The following is an 18393-nucleotide window of genomic DNA, read 5'->3' on the forward strand; positions in this document are numbered from 1 at the left end:
AGTGACAGGCAGGTATGGTCACCAGTCCAGGAAATCAACAGTCCAGCAACCAACAAAGTCTGAAAACCAACCAACAAAGTCATTCCTCAGGTATCAACTTGGGTCCATCTTCTGTCAACAACGGTCTTAATGAATAGAAAGGTTGGATTCTGACACAGATGTAATTCTTGGATAGGCTATTAGTTCAATTTTTCCTTGGATGGTCAAGATTATTTTTCAACAGTTTCTTTAGCCAATAGCATTATAATATACCACAAAATAAATCAAGAAAGGAACTTTGCTGTGGGGTGGGAAAAGAAATACCCAATGGAATCCCATCGTGCTGACAACTATAATCTTCAATAAATTTGACTGATGAAGTGTGGCCCAAATAGTATATTTTATAAAGAGAAGTATGCAGCTAATGAATACCAAAAGCCAAAACCTCAGTCTGCAAAGGGTCTGCTTATGAAAAATGAGCTATAAGAATCATTACACAGTATCCCTCTAACCACACAACAAATAAAGTGAACCTCCTAAAGTAGAAAATAGTGAGTAAAATATACAGTACCTCGAACATGCCTGCCTTAGAGTAGGTATCCAGTAACCACTAACTGAATAAATCTAATCTCCATCAATAAGAAAGTATCTCATGTTAGCTTGGATCTTTATTATCTGCCCTACGGTACTTGCAGGAAATGTGAGTAATTTCTTATGTAATTAACTTTTTGACATGAAATAGGTAATAAGGAACCCACATAATCAGCTGTGATTGCTAAATGGCATAGAGATTTTTAACGAAAATAGATGAAGGTTTTAAAACTCAAATCAAGAGGAAGGAGGCCATGTTTTTATCTTTAGCTTTCATTTCATAATTTACGTATTTAACATATGAAATACTGAGGATTATCAGGGTGACAAAAAATGTTCTTTTTCCCCTAGAGATCAAGAGAAAACCTTTTTAAAAACTATAGATATGGGTCACACACACACAAAAAAAAAACCCTATAAATATGGGTCAACTACTTTGTAAAATAGTCTGGTAATTCCTCAAAAATTTAAAAGTAGAGTTACCAGATGACCCAATAATTCCATTAACAGATATATGTCATTTACCAAAATAAATGACAACAAATATCCTCACAGAAAAATCTATTCATGAGTATTCATAGCAGCATTATTCATAATTGCCAAAAAGTAGAAACAGTCCAAATGTCCATCAATTGATGAATGGATATATACAGTGCAGTATATCCATACAATGAATAATTATTTGGCCATAAAGAATCCAAATACAAAAGGCTATTTGTTGTATGATTCTATATGAAATGCCTGGAATAGGAAAATCCACAGAGATAGAAAGTAGATTAGGAGTTGTCTAGAGCAGTCGGGGTGGCAGCTTTGAAGGAGGGTAGGTTAAGGGAAAATAGGGAGTAATTGATAATGGGTACTCATGGATATTGGATTTGTTTCTAGGATGATTAAAATGTTCTAAAATTGATTGTGGTAATGGTTGCACACTCTGGAAATATACTAAAATAATTGAATTGTACATGTTAGATGAATTGTATAGTGTATGAATTATATTGCAATAAAGCTATTATTAAAAAAAGAAACTACAGCAGATGCAATTTTTGCTCTGCTTATGGGTTTTTTTTACAGATGTCCTAAAAACACCTTTTAGGACAACTAGTAGAGTGTCGTAACTGGTCACATGGTGACCAGTTAGGGGCTAGATATGATCAGCCTGGAATAACTATGGAAAAATTGCAACCCTCAGAGAGATGGTTCACTGTTTGATATAAGTTGTGATATGTGCCAGCACCAATGACACAGAACGCCAGAAGTCTTCATGTTCTTTCTATATGCTGCCAGGACAAAATTTCCTTAAGTACCCAGGTTGTGGGGCAAATGTCAGAGAAGTTACATACCGTGTAATGCATCTTTTGGAGCAAAAGTTAATATAAGACCCAATCTTACTTTACTATAAGACCTGGTCTTTATAATATTATTATATAATATAATATAATATAATATAATATAATATAATATAATATAATATAATATAATATAATATAATATAATATATAATACAATATAATATAATATGTACTGGGTCTTATATTAATTTTTGCTCCAAAAGATGCATTAGAGCTGGTTGTCCAGCTAGGTCTTATTTTCAGGGAAACATGGTAGTAGCTAATTTTGATCAATCCTGGAACATTAACTCCCCACGTGTTCACTAAGCTGTAGTCACCCTGCACATCCTAATGCTTTGCTGAGTTCTGCCTACCTACGTGCCTTTGTACGTGCTATTCTCGTATCTGAAGTCTTCTTCCCCCAGGTCTCGCCTCACTGGCTCCACACCAATCAGGCCTCGGTTCCAACGTCATCTTCTCAGGAAAGTGTTCTTAGATCCTCCTGGTTAAAATAGTCTTCCCCACATAAACCCTTCTCTCATTGCTCTGTTTTATTTTGGCCAAGGCACCTAGCACTATCTGAAATTCTCATGCATGCATCGTATCGGTTTGTTGTCTGCCTCCTCCATCAGAAGGCAAGCTCCATGAAAACAGGTACCACAGTATTTCTCTGTGCCTACAATGCCTATCTGGTAAGATAGGCAGTGCATGCTTGATAACTATTTATTGAGTAAATGATCTCCATGATGCAAGTCACGATCAACTTTGTAAACAACACCCAAAAGGTCAGTGTCTGTACCTTGAGATCACACCTTATACAGGAGTCCAGGGACACTGATCCTCCAAAGAACAGTCTATAGCCACCTCCTGGCCGAAAGGGCAAATGGCTCAGACTGGAAACCCAGTTGGCCACCAAGGACTTCCTGTGCTCTTGCATTAATCTTCCCTCACTATGGTCCCGTCAGATGGCAGAATGAGCTCAGGGGCCTTTCCTGTGGGTTTATAAATAAATCTGGGCTCACTGCTGATCTCAGACTGGCCTACATGGCAACTTGCCTTCAGCTTGCTCAGTTAGTAGGACTGTTCCAGTAAGGTTAGCAAATAACAGTCATGCAGACAGCAACCCAGAACAAAAACCTGGTTTACATGGTCGCACAAACACCACACATTTAAGATCCTCTTTCATACCTCAACCTCATTTTCTACAGAAGCTGTTCACCCCAATCGTGGCCCAGAGCTGGGTTTCATTTTACTCACCAAATTCCTGAGTGTAGGACTAAGATGCTCAATTGTAGTGCAAACTCTTCTTGCCTTCAAAATAAGGAGCCAGTGGAAATTCACTTCTCTGGCTTGATATTAAGCAGAATAACTGAATGGCTAAAGAATAGGTTCTAGAGGCAGATGGTTTTGAGTTGAGGGTCTTGGTTCTCTCACTTTCTACCTGTGTCACCATACTCAGCATGTCCTGTGTGAACTTGAGCATTTTACTTAATTCCTCTGAGCCTGTACCTCCTCATCTGCAAAATGGAAATACTTTATAGATTTATTAGTACACATTAAATGACATAATGTATGAAAAACACTTAGCACAGTGCAGTCCAATTAGAGGTATTGCCATTTATAAATACTAAGGATTCTAACAGGCATTTTCTGACCTGTCTTCTAAAAGTCAGAAAAATCTCTTTAAGAAACCACAGAACTGAGAAGGATGTGAGGCCAGTTGAGTTGATACCAAGAAATTAACCGTGAAATTAACAGCATGTAGATACCTGAACTCGGGCATGGCAAGATAATTCATATCTATTAGTGGCAAGTTAAGAAACACCATCCATTTCAGGTGCAGGGTTGATTATAACACTGTATGAGGATATTAAGTTCTATGTAATTTCACGGAAAGCCAACCGACGAAAAATGTGTTACCTAACCCAAGCTGTATACATACATACATACATGCTATGAATATTGTTGCCATTTATGAAAACAATCCTTTTCCAATTCTGCTAAAGGTAGCCCCAGGCCCCTTACCTCACAGAGTTACTTCTGTGTTCTTGATATTTATAAAATGGCATAAATGTATATAACTCCTTTCTGTTACATATTTTCAAGTGAGTTTCAGTCCAGGTCATTTAATATTCATACTATTTCAATATGAAAAGCAAGTAGTTTTATGTCATTTGAGTTGTGTTTCTTGGTTCTATTTTGTTTTGACAAAGAAGTATGAGACCCAGAGAGGTTAAGCAACTTGCTCAGAGATCACATAACTGTTCGGTAGCCAGACGGTAGGAACACTTAGTCCAGTGAGCTTTCCTCCCCATCAGTGTTTCTCAAATTATAGCGTGCATATGAATCACTGGGAATCTGATTACAATGCAGGAGGTATTTCTGAATTCAGGAGGTCTGGGGGAGCCCAGGATTCTGCATGTCTAACAAACTCTCAAGAGTTGCTGCTACCGGTATCCTCCATACCCTTCATAACACCTCGGCATGTCCTTCTTAATACTCCCCCCAATTGCAATTGCATGGTGTGGGTATTCATTCATTTCTCCCCTCTAGACTATGAACTCCACGAGAACAGGAACTATGTTTTTTTCACTATTTTGACCTGGCTTCCCAGCACCATGCCTGGTGAAAAGGAACTGAATGAATATCTGTGAAGAATGAAGGAAAAGCAACCTATTTCCAATTACAAAGCCACAACACTTGCATATTAAGACTCTCATTACTTATTGAAAGGGATATTTATCAAGTAGTCTTGTTGCCTCAAGTCACATTATGGTATCTAGTTGTAATTGCCAGGTCCCAGAATAACAGAACCAAAAAAGCTCTTCAGGGCCCACTAGTGTAGATCTACACCTCTCCCAGAACTGGGCCAGGGTCCAGTGGAACACAATCACATTTGGGGGCCAATGAAATGGGGTAGATTAATGTGAGGCCATTCTAAGGAAAAGGGGGAAGTGTATTATAGAACAAGCAGGGTGATTGAGGCTCACTAACTCTCAGATTGAAGGGAGCCACGTCACCTCTGCCCCCATCTGAGAATGCTGGTAACACCAATCCACTGTGGATTGTGGGTTTTCCAAATGCCAAAAACTGTGCTAACTACTTTACACCAGTCATTTTATCTTCTCTACAAACCTATAACACGGGCACTTATTTTATAGGTAAGGAGGCAGAGACACAGGGTTATTAAGCTGTAAGGTTTGGACCCAGGCTGCAGAGTCTTGGCTTCAGAGTCGATGCTTCTAACCATATTTCCACTGCCTGGAAGCACAGGCAAAAGAGACAATTGCCTGAAGATGGGATTGACTTTACTCCCTTACCAGTAACCTAACAGGCTCCAACAAATTCTAAATAGAGGGAATTGGGGAGAAATATATCATATCAACAGAAGTTGACCCTTATATTCCAAAGGACGTGTCCTACAATATGGTGTAGGGGAAACAAAGGATTTTCTGTTACAACAAATGCTCAAATAGTTTGACTCTATTTGGCTTATGGTTAAATATACAACACCACTGAAAGGTTAAGTAAGAGTCAGTTAACTAGAAAGTCTCAAAGGTCCTAGATTCCTTTCACACTTCATTAGGTCTCTTATGAAACCTCACATTAATGATTGGGCAAAATCTGAGAAGATGGCCATCACATTGAAGTTGATTAAAATTTTGTGAAGCACGGGTATGCAATGTAAAAAGTCAAAATGTCTAAAGGACAGAGAGACTTTGTTTCTCAAAAGCTCAGAAAGCAGAAGTTCAACAGTTATATTTTAACACTGTCAGAAAATGAGGAATCAAGAAAAAGGAAGAGAATGCATTGTCAAACTGGGTATGAGAAAAAGATAAACAATCTCTCTTATTAGAAGATATTTAAAAATGTGGAATAAGAAAATAAACAGAGACAATACAGTAGTCCCTCCCCCCCTTATCCATAGTATCATTTTCTGCTCTTACAGTTACCCAGGGTCTATCAAGGTCCAAAAATATTAAATGGAAAATTCCAAAAATAAATAATTCATAAATTTTAAATTGTGTGCCACTCTGAACAGCTTGATGAAATCTCGAGTGGTCCTGCACGGGATGTGAATCAGCCCTTTGTCCAGTGTACCACGCTGTAGACGGTTCCCGTACCCATTAGTCACTAGTAGCTGTCTTGGTTATCAGATCAACTGCTGCAGTATTGCAGTGCTTGTGTTTAAGGAACCATTATTTTACTTAATAATTACCTCAAAGTACAAGAGTAGTGATGTTGGTAATTTTGGATGTGTCAAAGAGAAGCTGTAAGTTGCTTCTTTTCAGTGAAAACATGAGTACAGTATGATAAAATATTTTGAGAGAGAGAGATAGATCACGTTAACATAATTTTTATTACAGTACATTGTTATAATTGTTTTATTTTATTATAAGTTATTATTGTTAATCTCTTACTGCAATTTATAAATTCATCTTTATCATGAGTATGTATATATAGAAAAAAACATTATGTATCGAGTGTGGTACTATCCTAGGTTTAAGGCATCCACTGAGGGTCTTGGAACATATACCTCATGGATAAGGGGGTGGGGGGGTCTAATGTACTAAAATACAGCCACGCAGTCTTGAATAAAACATTGTGAAAAAAGTTGATCTCTACAGATTGTTTTTTAACCACATTTGTCTTACTATTTTACCTTTGGAAGGACATAATATCATGGATTGTGAAGGTCCAAAACCTGGTCTGCTACTTCCTGGTTATAGTTTCAAGTTGCATAATTCTTCCAAGATTCAGTTTCTTCATCTGTAAAATGGGGATAACAAACACTTGCCTTTTAGGATTACTGTGAACCTTACATTAAATGACCTACTGCTACCTCCAAACAGATGAAATGTGTTTATAAGAAAATAAGTATAAATTACTGGTATATCATATGAAAAGGGTATTATAGGTTAAACTTGGTGTGTTAAAAATATGTTAGAACTACATAAAATTTCACATACGTGAAATTCACATTCATCCTTAAAAAATCAACTTCATTCATAATTGCACCTGCAAATTTTAGTCAACATACCAAATAACAGTCATATTAAAAATCAAGTTTTATGACTCAGTAGTGCAGATTTTGGAGGGAAAAAATTCCACATCAATTTATGTGAATGTTTTCTAAATCATCAAGTACTGAACAATACACAATATTGTTGTTATTATAATGTCCTGTTGGCTTCTAGAATAATTAGAGATGTCATCAAATTTAAATCACTCAACATATTGAACTACACATTTTTATTCACAGGAATTCAATATGAAATGTATTTGTAAAGTAAGGGAAGCCAGCTTTCTAGGAAGTTACAACAACATATATAATAGACATTAAGTCAACAAAGATAACAAACAAAATTTTTAGAAGTCTTCCCACAATTTCATCTTCCAGACTTGTGGGGGTAGTAGTAGAAATTAATATCCAGTTTTTACACGTCATATCCAGGAGGCTCCTTCTCCCTAGGGGAAGAAAGAGAGAAGTATCCTCAAACGAAAATATTTATAATTCTGATTCTTTAAACTCAATATGGTATTTGCACTGTAAAGAAATAGAGATGAAGAAATATCTCGCAGATAGAACTCTACATATTTGAATTAAAATCAATGAATTAAAATGTTTTTCTCCTTAATGAATTAAAATAATTTTCATCCATGCATTTTGATCACTTTGTGTCATAATCATAAATTTTTCTATATGCTAAACTTGGCTTTCTTTCTAAAAGAAACAACTCAACCACTTCACAATGTATATAAATGTCTAATCACTATGTTGTACACCTGAAACTAACATAATATCTGATGTCAACTGTAATTGAAAATTTTTTTTAAAAAAGAAATAGCTCAAGGAACTATCAGAATAACTATTCTGTTTTCATGTTATCAGTATTTATGAAGTCTTATCTGCCAAGTCATTTATGATTTTATCTGCTAAGTCATTTCAAAACTTATCTGCTAAGTAATTTACATCATTTTACAATGGTATGAGTGAAATTGACATTCTTCTAATCTGTACTGTAGATATCACCAAAAAATGGGAATCTCAAGATATGGAAAAAGGCAGGTAAAAACATTTTTGTAAATTAACCAACAAAAAATCTTTTTCATTTTCTTGATCTTTCCTCATGATCCCCTCTCTCATATTCTGGTCACTTAATAAGACATCAATCACTTAATTTCCTCCACATTTCTGTGTTAAGAAACAGCTTAAAAAATAGCTGGAATTTTAAAAAGCATTATTAAATTTTTAAAAGTATTAATTTGTGGTTGGTTTAGCACACTTTTGGAACATTTTACCAAATGCTAGTCAGGTAGGGTGTTTAGAACCATTCTTAACTCCTTTTTCAGGAATGCAAGGTCAAATAAGTCAAATTGTTTTCAACTGGTTACATCAAATTCCTTATATACACTCAACTTAAAATGAGCACCAATACTTTTAAAAAGCACAAAGATTGGGGTAGGAAAACATTTTCTGTCATTTTCAGTCAAAAGCCATAAAGGCAAGTTGAATTTTAAGAGAGGAAAAAAATAGAGGGGGAGATAGATGAGATTTATACAAGTGTCATTTTCTCCCACGTTTAGCAATATTGATTAATTTCTGTAACAACTAGCCCCGTTCCTTAAAGTATGGTGTGCCCCAAATTACACAGCAATCACTAGCAAACTGAATTTGCCCATACACTCAACAATTCCTTTTGCGTATGTTACACAAACAAGGGGTAAGGATAATACAAGGGTTTGCAAAGTGACTTTCTTTATCTCTTATAATCTCAGCATCTAGTTTATATTTCTTTTGTTTGTGATCTTAGAGGTATCCTCAATTTTCTTCATCAACAGTAAGGGAGAGACTGAAATAGGAAGTGAGGAGAAGACCAGACAACTGGTAGGGATTGAAGAGTGAATAGAAACCCATTTCTTACCTGACTTAATCCCAGGTCGTGGCAGATAACACTGCCCCTCGGTTTTCTCCCTGTCTGCCTTTGCTAGCACAAAGTGCATTCAGCACCAGCGGTCTCTTAGCAACAACCTTGGTTCCTGAGTCAAAGCACATTAAAAGGTTTTACTGGATAGTGAGGTAGTGTGTGAAGTTGAGGGGCAGGGAGCTTGCATGGAGAAACTCTAAAATTACTGGCAAAGAAGTCAGGACAGAAATGTAAAGAGTGGACTTGGGAAAAATTGTATAGCTAAAAACTGTACCTTTTACAGCAGGGTTAAACTGAATTCTAGGATTTTCCTGGCAGGGCAAATATTCACCACATTTTTAAAACAACAATTCACCGGGGGTATGGGAGATAAGTTATTTAAGGGCACATACTTATTAACTAGTAGGTAAATAAGTCCTGGAGATGTAATACATAATCAGTGATTATAGACAATTCAACTATTATAAACATTAAACTCACTAAGAAACTAGATTTTCATTGTTTCAATACTAGAAGAAATGATAATTATGAAAATACAAATAGAGATGGCCATCATATTGCAATATAAACGGATCAAATCAATAGGTATTACTCCTTAAACTTATACATTATATGTTAAATATAACAATTAAAATTCCCTAAAAATTACTTTATTATATTTGCATCAATATCTACCATGAAAACAAACACACAAAATTTCTCTGTCTGCATACGAGCACATAACTCATGAGACTGCATGTCTGCTCTAAATTCTGTAAGTTTTTTTTTATCACTTTTATGAACAAATTAGAAAATGGAGGAGAGAATTCATTACAAAAGACCAGGCTATAAAATTCAGCCACAAATGGAAGATTATTTATCCATAAAATGATGGTTATTACAACTATAAAATAACAGAAATGCTACTTAGAACATTGTAAAAATATTTAAATATGATTAAAACCCATATTTTATGACCACCCGTTACACTCCTAGGTACACACTCTGAAGAAATGCATGGATATCCACACCAGGACACATACCCATACATCATTCGTGATATCCTCAATTTAGAAACAACCAAATGCCCATCAGTAATTAAATAGCTAAGTTCATATAATAGAATACTATATAATAATGAAAATTAAGCTACAGTACGTACAAAAACGGGTGAATTTTACAAACATATGAAATTTTTAAAAGCAAAGTGCATAATAAAACACAGTATAAGTATATTTGTATAAAGTAGAAAAACAAAGTTAAAAGTGCATGGTTTAACAAACAAACTCATAGATATGGAGAACAAACTGTTCTGCCAGGGTGCCAGAGCCCTCCACCTGCCAGAGTGGAGGGATGTAAGGAGATGGAGAAGAAAGGGGAAAGGACTTAAGAAGTACAAACTTCCAGTTATAAAATAAGTTACAGGGACATAATGTACAGCATAGGGAATTTATTATAACATATAATATTATAATAACTACGTACTGTGACAGAGAGATTGAAATAGAAAGTGAGGAAAAGACCAGACAACTGGTGGGGATTGAAGAGTGAATTAGAAACCCATTTCTTACCTGACTTAATCTTAGGTCGTGGCAGATAGCACAGAGGATTATTAGATTTATTGTGATCATTTCACAAGATATATAAATGTTGAATTACTATGTTGTGTACCTGAAACTAATATAATATTGTATGTCAGCTATAATTAATTTTTTTTTAAATATAAATGCATGGTTTAGGGGTGCGTATATGAGTGTATGGGTGGCAACTGTGTCGTGGTAAATTTATCAAGAAAAACAAGGGATTGGCTAACATAATAAAATTAGGATAGTGGTGACTTTAGTGAGGATAAGGCAGGATTAGGCAGGGATAGGCAGGGATAGGCAGGGATAGGGGTTTCCAGCAATGTTTCCTTTCTTGTCCTGTGTGTGGTTACACTGGCAATCACTTTAACTTAAACTGTAAATAGAAGTTTTATGTGCTTTTCTGTATGTACGTTAGACTTCACATTTGAAATATTAAACAAAGAAAACAAATAACTACAAATATTAGTAGTGCTCACAGTAGTCGAGTTTGAGTGGAAGGACAATGTGATTTTTTTTCCCTTGCTTTTTCCATTTTTCACATTTTCATTTAAAAGCATGTTGTTTATACAATTTTAGAAAACTAAAGAAAGTACTCCCATAGTTGCTAGTCTTCTTCTTCTTTCCTGTATTAAAAGTAATGTATATTGATTTTATTTTTGTCAAACCAATCATTTAGCAAATGATTATAGCCTGGTCTTTTGTAGTAAATGTACTCTTTTGCTAAAGAACATGTTCTTGTCTCATTCAAAATGCACATGAGAAACAAAGATGTGGGTGATTTTTGTTTGCTAATTTTCCCGATGTTTGATCTGTTTATAGATCTAAATCATTGGAAGGACACAAATTCTATCATCACAAGTTTACAAACAAACTCAGATTTTACTGTCGATTAAAATTATGAACATCACAGTACGTTCATTTACATTAGCTAGAAGCTTGGTTATCAAGTGTTTTTTATTTGGGATTGCAGGGACATTCTTTTGGGGCAAACTGTTTAATGGCAGCAACTTTCAGGAAAAAAAAATTCCTTATTGGATAAAACATATGCCAAAAATATAAATACATTTCAGACTAGTTAGAACACTTCTAAACGTATGCTAAAACATAAGAGGTCTGACAATTAAGTTAGTGGACTTATTGCAGCAATGTTGCTAACCTTTTTTGATATCAGAGGGATTATTCATTATGCATTTGTACCAACTGGACAAAAAGTTGACCAAGTTTACTATTTGGAAGTGCTGAAAAGGCTGCATGAAAAAGTTAGATGTCCTGAACTTTTTCCAACGATTTATGGCTCTTGCATCACGACAATGCACCAGCTCACACGGCACAGTCTGTGAGGGAGTTTTTAGCCAGTAAACAAATAACTGTATTGGAACACCCTCCCTACTCACCTGATCTGGCCCCCAATAACTTCTTTCTTCACCCAAAGAGAAAGGAAATATTGAAAGAAGACATTTTGATGACGTTCAGGACATCAAGGGTAATACGATGACAGCTCTGATGGCCATTCCAAAAAAAGAGTTCCAAAATTGCTTTGAAGGGTGGACTAGGCACTGGCGTCAGTGAGTAGCTTCCCAAGAGGAGCTTCGAAGGTGACTGTAGTGATATTCAGCAGTGAGGTATGCAGCACTTTTTCTAGGATGAGTTCATAAACCTAATTGTCAGACCTCGTATATAGTGTGACTTTCTCAAGACCGTGCGTGGTCTGATATTGAATGTAGTATTTAAAAATCATGGCTGAAGTAACATCACTTCCAGTTTCTGATATAAGACATTCTAGGTTGTTTTGGGCCAAATATATTTCATGTTGAAATTTCAGATGACTACAAATAATTTCCCCTCCCATTTGAAAGCCTCTACCTACCTTTCTTTTCCCTGTTTCCAGAAGGCACTGGGAATCAATTTATTACTTTATAGAATGTTGTACTAAAAATAGAATGAATACACTCTTATCTAGCTTTTAAAATTTGTCTTTGTTTTTTTCTTTTGACTCCATCAAGAGTCCAAATAATCTAATTCAAATTGACCTGTTTATTGTTTATGGAATGTTGAACAGTGGTATCCCAGAAAGTAAGTTAGACAAATGGAGCGTGCCGTGTTTCCCCAAAAATAAGACCTAGCTGGACAATCAGCTCTAACGCATGTTTTGGAGCAAAAATTAATATAAGACTGGATCTTATATTATGTTATATAAAGTAATTATTTAATATACAAAATATATTATATAATAAAAATTATATAAAGTAATATAACATAACATAACATAATATGATACCTGGTCTTATTTTACTATAAGACCGGGTATATTTTATTATATTATATATTACATTATATTATATCATATTATATTATATTAAGACCCGGTTTTAAATTACAGTAAAATAAGACGAGGTCTTATATTAATTTTTGCTCCAAAAGATGCGTTAGAGCTGATTGTCTGGCTAGGCCTTATTTTTGGGGAAACACGGTAGTAGTATCCTTTGGTCTCTGGGAGCTGAACCTCATTGCATTCTGTTCTTCACTCTGACATCAACTTGTAGGCTCTTGTCTTTAAAATCTTTACAATTGTGTGTTTATATGAAACCGGGTTTCTCAAATTAACTCTGACTTCTGAGACCATAAGAAGAGTGCATTTGCTAAATGGCTTGGTCCCCTGGTGAAAACAGAACAATATAAAACAAACAAACAAAAAAACCTCTATTATATAAAATTATTCCTAGTACTAAGACATTACCATTTTCTCAGTTTCTCTCAACTTCTACCATTTCCGCTTATTAGGCACGAATTCTTGGTCAAGACAAAGAACAGAACATACTTTGCAAAGTCTCTTTTACAATCAGAAGAAAAACACTTTTCATTGTGTTCAAGTTTATAGTCTTAAAAACAAGTCACATTTCAAAATATTTTCTTTTTTAACAAGAATGTGCTAATCCTATTTCTTGGTTCCATCAATATCTAATGGTCAAGATAATACTGACAGGCATTCCCTAGAGACACATATTGAAAAATGAGACATAATTGAAATCTGTCCATTTTTTGCTTAATAGGTCATTTAAGTAAAGTATGAGTATAATAATGGCCATTTATTGAGGGTCTAGTATGTGCCAGGCTGAGTTCTGTACTACTGGGAGTTGGATCCACTGCCCAGTTACTCAGTATTCTATGTTGGCACCTATATACGACTAACCCAGGACTCCCGTCCCCAGATGGACCGTCTTTCAACTACATGGATTTATTAATGTTTTCAAATAAAAAGCCACTTTTGAAAAGATCTGTATTACAATGGAAACTGACTGTACTGCAATGAAAATATCCACACGTAATTATTAATGGCCACGCTTTCTCTTCGGCCCTGGCTCGTTTCTGCATATGTGAACAGCGGGTTGAACAGGGGGATGGACAGTCTTGCAGTGTGACCACACTGGACCCGGTGACCCTGAATTTGCTAGAATATCTTTATAGCAGCCATTGTTAATTTATTCACATCAAAACAATCTGCTCTTTGTAAATGGGACATTCACAAAACACCACTAGGATCTTAACTGTCAAGCAATGAGGTTAGCTCAAAGTACAGTTTTTTTTAATCTATTTTTTTTTAGCTTTTACTATGTGCAATTTTATTCTTGGTTCTTCTTACTTTGTTATCTACCCACTGATCAAAGTATGACTGACAAGTTCCTTCCCTTGACCTCTATAAACTTAGCTGGACAGAGGAATAACAAGAATGCTTCTAGGATATGGTGATTGAGAGATGGGTCTAGAATCAGACTGATAGGTTTTGACTCAGATCTGCCACTTATATGAGAGCTTGGACAAGTTACAGTAACTCTCTGTGCCTCAGCACTTCTTTAAAATGGGGATGATGATAATAGTACCTACTTCTTAGGGTGGTGTGAGAATTAAATGAGATAATACTTGTGCCTAGCAAGTAAACATTTAATATGTGATGGTGACTATTATTATTAATTATCACTTAGCATATTACCTCCTAGATGGTACCCTTTGAATGAATCATACTTTCCAGCTTCTCTTTGAGCACGTAGTGACTCAGATAGATGAGAGGAAACCCTGATCCGCCAGTGGAGCAGGAGGGCCCCAAATTTTCTTTTCTCTTCAACTGTACCTCTCATGCTTTCGTCCTTTGTCAACACCTGTCCAGTTTGGGCCTTCCCAAGCATCTGCAACCATGCCTCAAATCTTTTAAGTAAATATTTTGGCCCTAAAATAAACAATTTCCCTACGCATGAACAAACATCTCCTCTTAATTATCCACTACCAAGACCCATGAAGGCTGAGACTACCCACTATCACATTCCTGCCCCAAATAGGAGATTGGACATAATCCCTAACAAAACATAAATTACTCAGTTATGGGCACTTAACATTAAGAAATATTCTGGTACCAAAATAATCAAAATGTTTTCAACCTTCTCCCTGCCAGGTTCCCCAACCCTCTCCATGAATCACAGCTGAAGTGCTTACAAGGCCAGAGGGACTGCCCAGAGCCCTGACCGGGCACCAGTCCTGCCAGGTTTCAACAGGAAGCCCCAACACAGCGATGCCATCCAAACGATCGTCCTTCCATGATATGAGGAAGCAGAACTGGAACTGAAGGTGTTTTTTAGGTTTGTGTTTTACATCTGCAGAACTCATATATCCAAACAATTGTCACCCCAAGTTTGGGGTTGGTGAGTGGAAGAGAATAGAGAATCTCTGGACCTGCTCGAGTTCTCAAAAGCCTTTGGCAAAACCTTTTAAACTAACTTCTCGCCCTGCAATATACTCTCTTCTGCATTAACTCACTGGTGGTGATATTTTATCCATTGAGGTTTTGATATCCGACACCAGCTAAATGCTATTTGGAGTCAAGTTTAGCTGAGAAAGTAGACAGGCTGAAGAACACAATTTTAAATTAAATGAAAGTCTATGACCTCTTTTAAGGCAGAATTCTATTCCCAGCATTTAGCACAGGGCTTGGAACAAAATAGGTGCCACACACACACACACACACACACACACACACACAAATGTGGGGGGGGGGGATGAACTGTGACTGAGGTGCTGTTCTTCTATGCCCCACAAGCTCTCTACTTAGAAGGTGAATCCAAGGAGGAACCCTGAAAATCAATGAATCATTTTCCAAGAATGGATAGCCTTCCAAGGGGAAGTCTGACCAATGATGCCCATTTCTGGTAAATAAGCTTTGGTTGTGAAGGCCCTGTGGGATGCCAACAGTACCCTGTCTGCACTTCTTATATATCAAGGGACAAGCCCCTTCTAAGTGGTATCATGAGATGACTTCTATCTTCTATATTTAGAGCTTATCGATTCCTTGCTAAGTTGGACTGTGTCTTGCATACAATAGGAATTAAATACATGTTTACAGAATGAAAGCTTGTAGAGGAAAACAAAAATCTCACCCTATCTCTGAGTTACAGGGTGACACTTTGGGAAGCAGGTCTGCTGTCAGACAACCCTCCTTTCTAAGTCATCCAGACACTGAATCAAATCCAGCAAGGTGATGAACTAGTCCTTTGGAACCACAGAAGCATGTAACCAAAAGAAAAATTTTAGCATGCTGATTATAGCAGAGCAGGGAAGTTTATCAAAACAATAGCTTATGCTTTGAAATTGTTTTTACAAGATTCCCACCATCGTTGATCTCAGCTGTAGTCTAATGTCCTGAACTGCAAACCATAAACTATCCTGCAATGCTCCCATCCTCAGCATTCACACAGCCTACACCATCCTAAAGATGAAGGTATTAAAAGCAATAAAAGCCAATTATTGTCTCTACAATTTAGATTAATGTTTCTCATCCAAGACCACACTGGAGGCTCTAGGTTTGAATTTGAAACAAATGAGAGACGATTAAGAAAATTCAGGAAAAATTCAAATGAGGGACTTCTGAAATAATGTTACCGTAGTTGGCCATTTATATACATTATGAGTAAACCCCACCACCCTGTAAAACGGGTGACGACCCTCATTTCACAAACAAGGGGACTGAGGCTCAGAGAGGTTGAGTACTTGCATAAGGTCACACAACTTGCTAGTGGCTCAAGCCAGGGCTCAATACCAGCCTCCTTCCAATTCACTGCAACGCCTCCCTTATGCATGTTATCTAGAAGCCTGATGCGTATGTTCAAGGGAATGGAACATCCGTAACCAAAGTAGAAAGCCAAATCAGTTCAAAGTCCTAAAGAAGGACTGGAGTGTCAGATTTCATCTCAGTTCACGAGGACCAAGCTGGGCATTGGCCTTTCTGGGTGTCAGGGTCCTCCTTTCCAGAAAGAAAACACAGTAACTGACTTTGCAAGACTCGCAGAAGGAACCATTACAAAAAGGCTGCAAAGACAAAGCCTTGGCCTAAAATAACAAGAAGGCAATGAATCTGCCGAACCAGACGGGTGCCCTCTCTGATCTAAATCTCAGACATGCACTAATAGAAACGCCCAAGTCTCCTGTCCAACACTCCCCTGGAGATACTGTCCATATGTGAAATTTTTCTTTGAAATCACGAAATCCTCTATTTGGAGAGGAAACAAGTCTTGGTCAAGTAATTTTGACATTATTAAATCCTTTCTTCTCTTCCTGTCTTTATTTAGCCAGAAGGAAATGGAAAACATAGAATTCTCATTCATTAATCTATCTTATCATCAGCCTTATAAAAATTGGAGATGTTGAAATGCAGCGTGTGGGGAGCGGGGAGAGGGGGAGAATAGGCTTTATGAGTCTAAGATTTAACTTACTGATTCTCCCTGTACTAGAAGCAAACAAGTGGCACGCTACACTTTCTTCCTATATCAACATTTGAAAGTGCCATGATTTTTAAAAGCCAAAACTTACTGTTCAGGAGTTCAATAGGCAAAGCCCAAAATCAAGGAGATGATCTCCCTCTTCTGTGAAAAACACCATATGCTCCTAGGTGGATCAGGAGAGTCGCTGGGGTGTTATTAATAACTGGCTGAGAGCTTTATGAAGAAACATGAGCCAGACCATCACGAGAGGAGGCAAGTGGGAAGGAATTGACAGACACAGGTGGAATAAATTATGACAAAAATATACTTAGGCCCACACAGGAGCTCAAATAATCCATGAGTCGGGGATCAGCCCCTCCACAATCAATGCACCCTTATGTCAAATGTTCTAAGAGTTCAACCATCAACTAACAAAAATACCCTTACTGTTTAACTCTCTTGGAAAAGGACATGACTCATTTCATGCTATACGATCCTTTGTTCTTCTGAGCAATGCTTTCTCATGGATATCTGAGTATCTTCTCAAATTTATACATTTTTGCCTTGCTTCCATTGACTTCCCCCCATATAAAAATGGACCTTCAAGTGTACATTATCAGTCTTTTTGAGATTTGTTTACCTGTGAGAATATCAGCCTCTCTCTCTCTCTCTGAAGGATCCCAAAACAATTCCTGGAAGTGTAAGTCTTCCGGGGAAGAGGGTGGACCTTGGGATTGTATCACATATCAAAGAGAAGCTGTAGCATTGAAATCCAAGGAATGGAAGGGTAATCGTGACCCCGCCACTGGTTTGTCGTGGCTCTCCTCTGCTGAAAAGCTGTATGACAGAAAAGTCCAAGTCTATGCCTCCCCTCCCTTCAGCAATTGATATCAAATTGTTCGGACCATTAACAGTGTGTCTTCAGACCTAAACTGAATTAAACACTGGCTGTGTGCGAAGCTTTAAAAGGAAACTGACGATTAGACACAAGTTACTGAAATACATAAAGATATAAATTGAAGGGAGCAAATGCTTGTCAAATTGCCTCAACTTCTTAAGGTTATAGCTGCCTGTCACCCTGGCCCAGGCCTGGCAGCTGTTCTTTTTTCAAATTAAACCCTTTCTCAACTAAATGCTAGAGGCGGGAGGCTGGAATACCTCACACAGTGGAGTGTTATTCTGCTGAGGCAACTGTCAAAAAGGGAAAGTTATAAACCAGTGACCACCAGTCTACAAATGGGTGAGAGAGAGCAGAGTA

The 18393-nt window shown here is 36.9% G+C and overlaps 1 protein-coding gene and 1 long non-coding RNA gene across 2 annotated transcripts in view; one reads left to right on the forward strand and one right to left on the reverse strand.

The window, feature by feature from the left end:
* LOC308508458 overlaps positions 1–18393 on the forward strand; it is a 29656-nt gene that overhangs the window by 6135 nt on the left and 5128 nt on the right. The window contains exon 2 of the long non-coding RNA XR_013995033.1: positions 14837–15020. This is a non-coding gene — a long non-coding RNA (uncharacterized lncRNA). The remainder of the gene's footprint in view (positions 1–14836; positions 15021–18393) is intronic.
* MRLN (myoregulin) lies at positions 6247–7347 on the reverse strand (the record flags this gene model as incomplete). The annotated part of the gene is made up of 1 exon (XM_081075142.1): positions 6247–7347. One exon carries the CDS (start codon positions 7345–7347, stop codon positions 7207–7209), a length of 141 nt encoding a protein of 46 aa, XP_080931268.1. The 3' UTR covers positions 6247–7206.

The sequence above is a fragment of the Rhinolophus hipposideros genome (genome assembly GCF_964194185.1).
Source record: "Rhinolophus hipposideros genome assembly, chromosome: 15".
Classification (NCBI taxonomy): Eukaryota; Metazoa; Chordata; class Mammalia; order Chiroptera; family Rhinolophidae; genus Rhinolophus; species Rhinolophus hipposideros.